Source organism: Lupinus angustifolius, chromosome LG03 (assembly GCF_001865875.1).
Source record: "Lupinus angustifolius cultivar Tanjil chromosome LG03, LupAngTanjil_v1.0, whole genome shotgun sequence".
In the NCBI taxonomy this organism is placed as follows: domain Eukaryota; kingdom Viridiplantae; phylum Streptophyta; class Magnoliopsida; order Fabales; family Fabaceae; genus Lupinus; species Lupinus angustifolius.
In genome coordinates this window covers 2,819,402-2,829,963 of record NC_032011.1, presented here as the reverse complement: position 1 = coordinate 2,829,963, position 10,562 = coordinate 2,819,402, and the positions used below count along the sequence as shown (strand labels likewise).

Below are 10,562 nucleotides of genomic sequence, written 5' to 3'. Positions count from 1 at the left end.
ATCAATAATTATATAGATAGCTTCAAGAATCAAGATAGACATTCTCCAAAATAACGACTATAACCCAAGTTCCAAGATAACTCAAGTCCATATTAAATGGCAGGATAGACTAAAAGATCATCATAATTGTGAATAACTCTACCTCCTCTTACTTGACTATGAATGAAGTCACGATGACATAAAAGATAACAGAATCTATTGCGTCACTTGAGATAGACAGAATCAAGCGTTAAGTAACTCCGTTTATTTTGTGCAGCAGCAGAATCTGACAACTCACAAAAACTCATTCCCTTTTTTGTTCTCTCTCTTTCTGAGCTCAGAATCATAAGAAGATGATGAATCCTTTTCACTTTCTCTCTCATTCTCTCTAACTTCCTCACACTTCGCTTTTCTCTCACTTTCCAAACGCACCGCATAAACCCTTAAATGGCGTCGGAGTCAACTGAAGAAGATACATCCTGGCAGGATATGCTCCGCCGTATGCTTCCCGCCGGAGCTCCGTTACCGGATGAGGACCACCTCGATTATTCCATCGCCGTTGAGTATGCTGGACCTCCGGTAAATTATGATGTTCCTAGAGTCGATCCACTAGAAATTGGCGCCGGCGGTGGTCCGATTCGAACTCCATCGGTTGCCTCATCCGCCTCCGATTATGGCACCGGCGGCGTAGTTTCGGTCTCCATGCCCGTTCATCATCGGTTTTCCAGGTTCAGTCGCGTTCGTAATGGCGGTTTCAACCGGGAATCGCGAAGTCCGGTCGAGAGTCAAAGGTCGTCTTCGGTTTCCAGGACGCGGTTGGAATCGCCGAGCGGTGAGGTTGATCGCTCTGGTTTCTCCGGCGAGGTAGTTGAACGCGAAGCAACTGCTGATTTCTTTGATTCAGCTGCGACGATGCCGAATTCGGCTCCTCTTCGGAGCGATGGCGAGGTGGAAGGTAAGCGACCTATTACTGTGACTTTTCATACTCCTAAGGATTCGGAGGATGATAATGATGGTTGCCTTTCACCGCAATCGGTGGCGACCGAGCCAGAAGGATCACTGTTTGTTTCGGCGCGTTCCGAAAACACGCCGAAGAAGAGGCGGGTTTGTAGCAGGTGTGGGAATAGGAATAGGTTGAAGGAAAAAGAAGCGTGTTTGGTTTGTGATTCAAGGTATTGCAGTAACTGTGTGTTGAAGGCTATGGGGTCAATGCCTGAAGGGAGAAAATGTGTGAGCTGCATTGGAATGCCAATAGATGAGTCAAAGAGGTCAACCTTGGGGAAGTGTTCTAGAATGTTGTCTAAAGTGTGTAGTCCTTTGGAAATTAAGCAAATAATGAGGGCTGAAAAAGAGTGTGCCACAAATCAGCTTCGGCCGGAGCAGCTCATTGTTAATGGCAGGCAATTGCGGCAAGAGGAATTGGCTGAGATTCTTGGTTGTCCTATCCCTCCTTCGAAGTTGAAGCCTGGGAGGTATTGGTATGATAAGGATTCTGGACTTTGGGGCAAGGTGATTGATTGAAAATTGGAAAGTTGTTTTCTAGGTTACAATTTTTAGATTGATTTGTTGTTTTCTTATATTTTAAATTCGGAAATGATGGATTTCAGGAGGGTGAGAAGCCTGATAAGATAATAAGTTCAAAGCTAAATATTGGTGGCAAACTTCAAACGGAAGCAAGCAATGGGAGTACAGGAGTTTATATGAATGGCCGTGAAATAACAAAGGTTGAGCTTAGAGTCTTGAAGGTGATCCTGTTTCTCTTTGTTGTAGAACATGTAAATGTACTAGAAGGCTCAATATAACTTGTTTAGTTTCATTGTGTAATTTTTTAATGCTCCAGCTTCTACAAAGGTTATGTTTAAAGTGACATTATTATGTCTTCACATCTGCTTTATGGTGCAAGAACCCTAGTGGCTGAATATTCATTGTAGAATTAGTTTATAGGCAAATTGTTTTAAAGGGTTTGTTTGCGAGTTGATTTTTGAAGGGGGAGAAGAGAAGTGGAAGGCTTGAGAGCCATCTAACAATTGTATTCCATGGCTCCAAAGTGTTTCCCTTCTTTCCATTAACCTCCAAGAACCAACTCGTAAGCATACCCGAAGGAAAAATACAAATGAATAGAGACCCATGTCCTCCTATATTGATAGTATGGCCATTACTGTTTTTAAGCATAGAAGTTCTGGATATGGCTTGTTATAGTAAAATTGTTACCAAACACCATCAGTGTTTTAAGCAAAAGGCATTAAATAAGCTACTATATTTGTAGGCTAACATTTGTCAATGAAATAGATCATGTATGTTAAATCCTGCACAAGCATAATAATAATTATTATTATTTTGGTAACAGTTCCCTTTAAGTTTAAACATATGTATTTCAAACATTTAGCACGTGATTGCCAGTAGCACTAGAAATCTAGAACATTGTTCATCCACTTAAATGTATCATGACCTTCTACTCGTTGACATTCAAGTTTTTGTCACGAATACAGGTGCTGAATGGCCGAATCTCTTAGGTTTCTATTAACAAATCCCTTCATGGTTTTACTGTTGTTCATCAAAAAAACTATCAGCATCATTTACATAGAATATGCATTAAAAGTGTCTAGTTTGACATTAGTTTTTTTCCAGCTCTTTATTTATTTGATGTCTGTTTCCTTTTTTTGATTATCATGTTTCTGTAAAAAATACAGCTTCTGAATTCCTTGGATTTGTTCTAATGATTTCCTTCATGGTTTTATAATAGTCTATCTATTTTTTGATGTTATTGTCAACATAGAATTTATATTAAAATTTTCTACTTTGACTAAAGTTTTTCCCCCTGCTCTATTATTCCTTTATGGGTTCATTCCATTTCTAACATCTTTATATCTTTGAACAAACAATCAACAATGCTTTTTTTGTCAAAGCAATGTAAGATCTTATATTGGAAGAAAGACATCAAGAAACTTTCCATGGTCAATTCTACTCCCCCTCTTTTACATGCCTTTTGATAACCTTAACTCTTAAGTAAAAGAAATCTTGAATCTTGTCTTTCTTGTTCCTCTAGGTGTTATACTGATCCAATTGTATACCATTAGGCTCTTAAGTTCTTCTTCTGGTCTTCAGACATCCAACTTCAATGGAAGTCTGCAATTTGCCTTTTGTTTATCTGTTTTCGTTTTTATTATCATCAATTGATTTGTAACTTATTAGCTATCATTTCAGCTAGCAAATGTACAATGTCCACGAGATACCCATTTCTGGGTTTATGACGATGGATCATATGAGGAAGAAGGCCAAAATAATATTAAAGGGAATATATGGGGAAAGGTTCTCTCTTATCTGATAATAATAGATATCTGTTGTTTAACTTGAGCTTGAAAGCATTCATCTTGACTTGTTTTTTTATACAATATTGGTTTGGTTTATGGTAGGCAGGCATCCACTCGTTTGATTTGTTCATTGTTCTCATTGCCTGTACCACCTAATAACCCTTCCGGGGTTGAAGAAAATGCAACTCACTATTCGACAAGGTCTGTGCCTGAGTATCTGGAGCATGGTAGAGTTCAGAAACTTTTGTTGTTTGGCATGGAAGGATCTGGAACAGCCACTCTCTTTAAACAGGCATGTCTCTCCGTTCCTTTCATGTCTTTTTGCATGTTACCTTCGGTTTGGCTGTTTTTGGATCACTATATTCTGATTTCCTCTTTTTTGGACAATAGGCTTTAGTGAAAAATCATAGTTTACATGGTTGGCTCTTAGAGTTGTGTTTCTGGTAGACGGCAAGTTATAGTAGTTCACAATGATGCAATAGACTACTTTCTTGAGGATTTTATATGTTATTATTAACTAGGTTGCATCATGCACATATATAATTTATTTGACAAAGTTTATACATGGATAATATGTATGCATGCCCTACCTTTTTCTCTCTTCTTTTGTTTATACATAATTTGTGTGTTGGTACTTAGCCCATCACAGTTGCTTTCCAGGGTACATGTAGCAAGATTTTTATTTGAAAGCCACATCCCACGTGATTTTAGTTTACATGATCATGACAAATTTTATTTTTTCACATATTGCAATGTTTCTTTCCTTTTTTCTTTTTATGTACTTGGTGTTATGCTACGGTATCAAACTACCAGTTGTTTTCATGGTTCTTATTATACTCCCATTAATAAGAATAATTTCTTCCCTTAGGCCAAGTTTTTATATGGAAACAAGTTTTCTACTGAAGAGCTGCAAGACATCAAGCTTCTGATTCAAAGCAGTATGTACAAGTATCTCAGCATTCTACTTGAAGGACGAGAGCAATTTGAAGAGGAAGCAAGGAATGAATCTACTTCGCTAGATGGTGAAGGATCTGGACTAGGTATAATTTTATTTTATTTCCTTTCTTCCCTCTCTATGTGCCATTTCTGCTCTTCATGTTGAAGTGTCAATGGCCATTGCTGTCTTGTAGCATATGTTACTTACCCTTAAATCACTAAATAATGGTTAGATAGATTAGGAGAAAATGGAGAGAAAAAACTAAAACTGTTCACATTTGGTTCGTACATTTTTTGAAGTTATTCTGTGGTAACTTTTAATACTTGTCCTGATAGAATAGGAACAGAATAAGTTTTTTTAAGTGATTCTTCATTCTTTAATGGTTCAGTTTGCAACTCACATGCCTCTATTTTTCTTCATTGTGGATTTTGTGGATGATGCAATTTGCAAACAAACTTTTTCTCAATGTATTTGGAAAATGTGGAGTTTGTGAGTGAATCTAATTGTGCAATTTAGCAGAAGCAGCAGCTGATGAAAACAAGCCAACCATTTACTCAATCAATCAAAGATTCAAGCATTTTTGTAATTGGTTATTGGATATTATGGCTACGGGAGATTTGGAGAATTTTTTCCCTGCTGCTACACGTGAGTATGCTCCTATGGTAGACGAGATCTGGAGAGACCCTGCTATTCAGGAAACGTACAAGAGAAGAGAGGAATTGCATAATCTTCCTGATGTTGCTAAATATTTCTTAGATCGGGTATGTCACCACTGTTTCTTTTTCTCTTATTTTTTTGTTCAGAATTATTCCTTGTTTTTGTTGTCTATCTTCTACTTGATTATCTGTAGTGTCACCAAATATTACAACTAAATCCCCTTAATGTAGTGCAACTGACTTTAGTGCTTTCCCGAACTATTATCTGACCTTATACTTTCTCATTTTGTTACCTTTGTAACAGCTAATATAGAAAGAAAATGAAACACTAGTAGTGAGAAAAAGGGGTTAGGTATGAGTTTCATTATTGTTTCAATATAGAAATTTAAATGTTAAAAGTTTTGTAAAGGGTGAGAAAACTTCTCTAGCTATAGAAAGAAACTTAAATTAGGAGAAAAATGTATATGCCCAGAAGCAGCTTGCATCTGTAAATTGGCTTTGAACAATTCTATGAAAATATTTTTTCTTTTTATTTAAAAAAATAATGGGGTTTTAAAGTCACCTTTTATCTTTCATGAAGTTTTAGCTTTGGTTTTAAGCTTGTTGAGCATGTCTTGCTACTAAATTTGTTCTTAAGATTCTGACATAATGCATTTTGTATTTTACTTGGAACGAAAGTATCATTTGCATTGCTTTTGCCTAATAGCATAATCTTATAGGTTAAAGTGGTTCATTTGACAAGCAGGGTCGACCACAAGAATAGGAGGTCCAGTTAAGGCTACAACATGATTTTTACTTGCCACTTAACCTTTAAATTTATTAAGCCCACTTTCTATATAGAGGTATTGAACATATATATAACAATCATGAATATCATCTAACATTAAATTCCGTAGAAAAGAAAGTCAAAAAAATATGACGCCTTCCATATTAATCATCAAAAGTTTACATTATATATTTTTTAGAGATACAAAAGCAATCATGATGCTTCAACCTAACAGTTTTAGCTTTGAGGACAGTTGGTCCTTGACATGCCATCTTAGCCTCAATGATCAACATGTCAAGATTTTTTATCCTTGCCATCCCCATTATTCTCAAAGAGAAAATGAAGTTTTAGTTTTGCACAATGTCAGAGTGGCTCGTGCATTGTACAAGCTTCATGCCAGAAGGAGGCGTGCTAGACATATAAAACCTATCATGAGCCTTAACCGAACAATTTAAGCTTTTAGGAGAGGTTGTCCTTGACAATGTTAGTTGATTAATGTAAGATCAATAGGCAATGTGTTATGACTAAAGCAAAACTAGTCCATTAAGTGAAGTCTCATGGTCAAAGAAGCACATGCACTTCACAATAGTCAATGTGTTTGTGTTGTGTCGTATTGGACACATTAATGTTGAATTTTTTTCGATCCTCCTAATCGTATCTTGTAACATTTCATATTTCTTCTGTCATATTCCTGTGTTTGTGTCGTACTGTATCTGTATCCCGTGTTGTATTTGTGCTTCCTTGCTCATGGCTTAAGTATCACATTGAGCTTCCTTAATTACTCAATGTTGGACTCATATGTCATAACACAATAGGGATTCATATTGTATCTGACTTCCATTATGGGTTCTGCTATCTCAATTTCTAATCATATGTCATATGTGATCCTGCACAGGCAATAGAAATATCAAGCAATGAGTATGAACCTTCTGAAAAGGATATATTATATGCTGAAGGAGTCACTCAGAGCAATGGTGTTGCCTTCATGGATTTCTCATTTGATGACAGGAGTCCCATGTCGGAGATATACAATGAGAACCCACCTCCCTTAACTAAGTACATTTATTCTCTTCAATCTCCCTTTTCTCTTAACTTGTAGAAGCTTCGGTAAAATGTTACTAACACCTTATCATTGTGATTGGCTCAGATATCAACTGATTTGCATAAATTCAAAGGGACTACGCGACGGGTGCAAATGGTTGGAAATGTTTGAGGACGTGAGGGTGGTTATATTTTGTGTTGCGCTGAGTGACTACGACCAGATGTGGCCTGCTAGTACTGGTGAGCTTCGTAACAAAATGATTGCAAGCAGAGATCTTTTTGAGAGTCTGGTGAGGCATCCTTGTTTTAAAGATACCCCTTTCGTGCTTCTACTAAATAAGTATGATGCCTTTGAAGACAAGATAAACAAAACTCCTCTGTCAACGTGTGAGTGGTTCGCTGACTTTTGTCCTATGAGGGCCCATCACAATAATCACGCTCTAGCTCAATTAGCATATTACTATATTGCTGTGAGATTCAAGGAGCTTTATTATTCCATAACTGGGCAGAAGTTGTTTGTGGGGCAAACTCGGGCGAGGGATCGTACCTCAGTTGACGAGGCATTCAAATACATAAGGGAGATCATCAAATGGGATGATGAGAAGGATGAGGATATATATGAAATGAATCAGGAAGACTCATTTTACAGCACGGAAACGAGTTCTCCCCATTTCAGACAGGAATGATTTTCAAAAACCTTTGTTAGCAGCCCTTGAGACTAAATGATCTGATGTGAAAGATCAAATGGTGAGCACAGGTGTGTCTTACCGCTTGAAAAAACATGTTAGGACATTGAATTTATAGTAAATACCCATTTTGGTCCTTCAAATTTTTTACGTGTACCAATTTGAACCCAAAAAAATAAAAATCCAAACTAGTCTAAAAAATCGTGAATGTGGATCAAAATAGTCAATGTTAGGGTCATAAACAGTGTTAAAATGACTAGTTTGACTCATATTTGATATTTTTTAGAACCATTTTAGGGATTTTCAAATTTTAAGAGACCAAATTGGTACACGCTAAAATTTTCAGGGGCCAGGTAATTTGTTGAGGATGGGGATGTCAGTTGGCTGGACAATGTGAAATATGCTCTATTTTTTTCGTTGTAGGATCTTTCCTGGTCAGGTTCAGAATGATTTTTTCCCCATCATAAATAAGCTGATTTGTTTGAGGTTGTAAATTTAGAGGTGATTTGTTGTCTGTACAGCATATATTGATAATATTGTTTAGCTTAAATTGAAGAAAGAAAAAGCAGTGAAGATTTTTTTACCCTTAACCTGCCATTATTATTTGAGCCTATGATCACCATTTAGTACCACAATTGGTCGTATAATTGTGTAGAAATACTTTCCTTATGTGAGGCATCTTTTGATCGCTAACAACTAAGTTATTTTTCTCTTCATTTTATTTGGTTTGAATCCAATGATTTGTATTATTTATTCCTATCATTCTTTTACTTTTGCATATAGATATAAGTTGTGACCTGGTGATATGGTATGATTTCAAACTTTTGAATTCAAGCATGTGCAAACACACATTTTGTTGAACTTACATTTTAAAATATTTTATGTTATTTCTAATTAAATAAAATTCAACTGGTCCCAAATCTTCGCTTCCTTACTCTACTAGTATTTATTTGCTCTCTAAAGTAGTTAATGAGCTTGAAGTTTTTGAGATAGGTGATTATTTTATGATGCACATGGGAAGAGAATTGAAAGAGCTTTTCAGGAGCTGGCTAATGATTTAAAAAGGGCAGAGAAGAAGAATGAGGTAGTTCTTTCTATAGTAGCTGGCACGAGCTGCTATTTTTTCTGACTTTATAGTCATATTCATACCTAACTGGGGCAACCCATTCTTACTTTCAGCCCCTCGTGGCTGATAGAATTAACGAGACAGAATTATTGAAAAGAATATTTGAATAGAATATTATAATAGAATAGAATAAATTTTAGTTTGGTCATTCTCATTGGTGTTTAATATAATAAATTTGAGTTTTAGATCCTTAATGTTGAGTTTGGTTGGATAGAGTTAGAAAAGAGAGAAAAAGGGACACAAGAAAAAAGTGGGTGAGCCACAAAATTTCTTTCCCCCCACTTATGAAGAGAAAGTGAGAAGAGAATGAGAGACTTTAACTAGACAATGATCTGTTGTCTCAAATTGTGTCATAAACTATGTCACAAATTATATCAATTAAAAATGTTAATTAAAATTATAATAAAATTTATAATTTAAAATTATAACATTTATTTTTAATTAATAATAAAACAATATTTTTCTGTCTCTTTTCTTTATTTCAGAGACATTTTTGTAATTTGAACCACAACATCATCACCTTCTTCTCATTTTCTATCCAACCAAACAAAAGAGAAAGAGAAAAAAATATTTTTTTCTATTCATTTTCTCTCATTTTTATCTTATACCAAATATCACAAAAATTACTTTATTTCACATCTTTCTCTTTCTCATCTTTTTCTTTCTCGTCTATTTATCTCCTCTCATTTTCTCATGTTAACCAAACAAAGTCAAATATAATTATTACTTTTTTTTTAATGTTATTATTATAACATAACAATGAGGGGCTAATTTAGTTTAGCACTGGAAATATTTATTACGTGCAACTTAGTAATATAGTCACATGAAGTGCTAAATAATTGGCTATAACATCTCACCTTAACCGCATACAGCAGCATGCATACTGACGTAACAGACATAACCGAATCGAACACGATTTCATAAATGGATTTGTTGTTCTTGAACACGTTACGAAGTTTGTCCAATATCAATCAAAACATGTAATGATAATTAAAAAAATTAAATATTAATAATTTTTATATTTTTATTTTATTTCAATTGGTTCGGGACAGAGGTCTTGAAAAGCACATATCTTTATCCATTTTATTCATGCTCTGTTTTTAGAATAGAGATCTCCTATCCTCTTTGTGTTTTATTTTGTGGCTAAACTAAAATATCTTATTTTTTAAATATGCTCTCATTTCATTTTTTTTTAAATTAAAGTGTATGTGTGTTGTGTTAAAATGTTGAAAGTGGCATCTTCTTCTGTGAGTACAAGCTTTCTCCTCTTTTTTTAGGCGTGTTGTGTCATAGGTTTAAGTAGACAAATTCAATCATATGATGTACATTGATCAAAAAATTATAATTTTAGTGTACCTTTAAGAAAAATTATAAAACTAATGTAACTTTACTGCACTTGGTAATGGAAATGTTAATTTCAATTTTTTTTGTCTGACTCCCCCAAAATCGGTAATAAGGGGGAGTTTTATTTAGTTGTACCTTTTTTCCCTTCTCCCCCTCCATCGTCAATAAGGAGATTTATATATTTTTTTATTTATTTTTTCCTCCTCCCCCTAAATCGGCAATGCGGGAGTTTTTGATTTTTATTTTTATTTTTCCCTCTCTCCCTAAATGGGCAATGAGAGAGTTATATTATTAGTTTTAGGGTTTAGTTTTTCAAGCATTAACCCTAACAACACACAACATAATATTTTTTGTCAACCCTAACCCTGACAACAGAACACAATAATGAAATATTTTTTGCAACACTAATATTATACAAAAAACAAAATCTGACACTATTAAAATTTTAATTGTTTAAATCCCAATGTCATTCCAGAAAATTAAAATTTTAATTGTTTAAACAATTAAAATTTTAATAGTGTCAGATTTTGTTTTTTGTATAATATTAGTGTTGCAAAAAATAGTTCATTATTGTGTTCTGTTGTTAGGTTAGGGTTGATAAAAATTATTATGCTGTGTGTTGTTAGGGTTAGTGCTTGAAAAACTAAATACTAAAATTAATAATATAACTCCCCCATTGCCGATTTATGGGGAGAGGGAAAAATTAAAAAAAATCA

The 10,562-nt window shown here is 34.8% G+C and overlaps 1 protein-coding gene across 3 annotated transcripts; it reads left to right on the top strand.

The window, feature by feature from the left end:
* On the top strand, positions 270 to 7,959 carry LOC109343076 (extra-large guanine nucleotide-binding protein 3-like). Of its 3 annotated transcripts, none has more exons than XM_019581208.1 (8): positions 270 to 1,488; positions 1,587 to 1,724; positions 3,184 to 3,288; positions 3,397 to 3,582; positions 4,159 to 4,330; positions 4,744 to 4,988; positions 6,545 to 6,705; positions 6,797 to 7,959. In XM_019581208.1, exons 1-8 carry the CDS (start codon positions 427 to 429, stop codon positions 7,374 to 7,376), a joined length of 2,649 nt encoding a protein of 882 aa, XP_019436753.1. In that variant the 5' UTR covers positions 270 to 426; the 3' UTR covers positions 7,377 to 7,959. The 3 variants fall into 3 exon arrangements, with proteins under 3 accessions (XP_019436753.1, XP_019436752.1, XP_019436754.1); XM_019581207.1 differs by having other exon boundaries at positions 4,741 to 4,988; XM_019581209.1 differs by having other exon boundaries at positions 271 to 1,488; positions 4,747 to 4,988.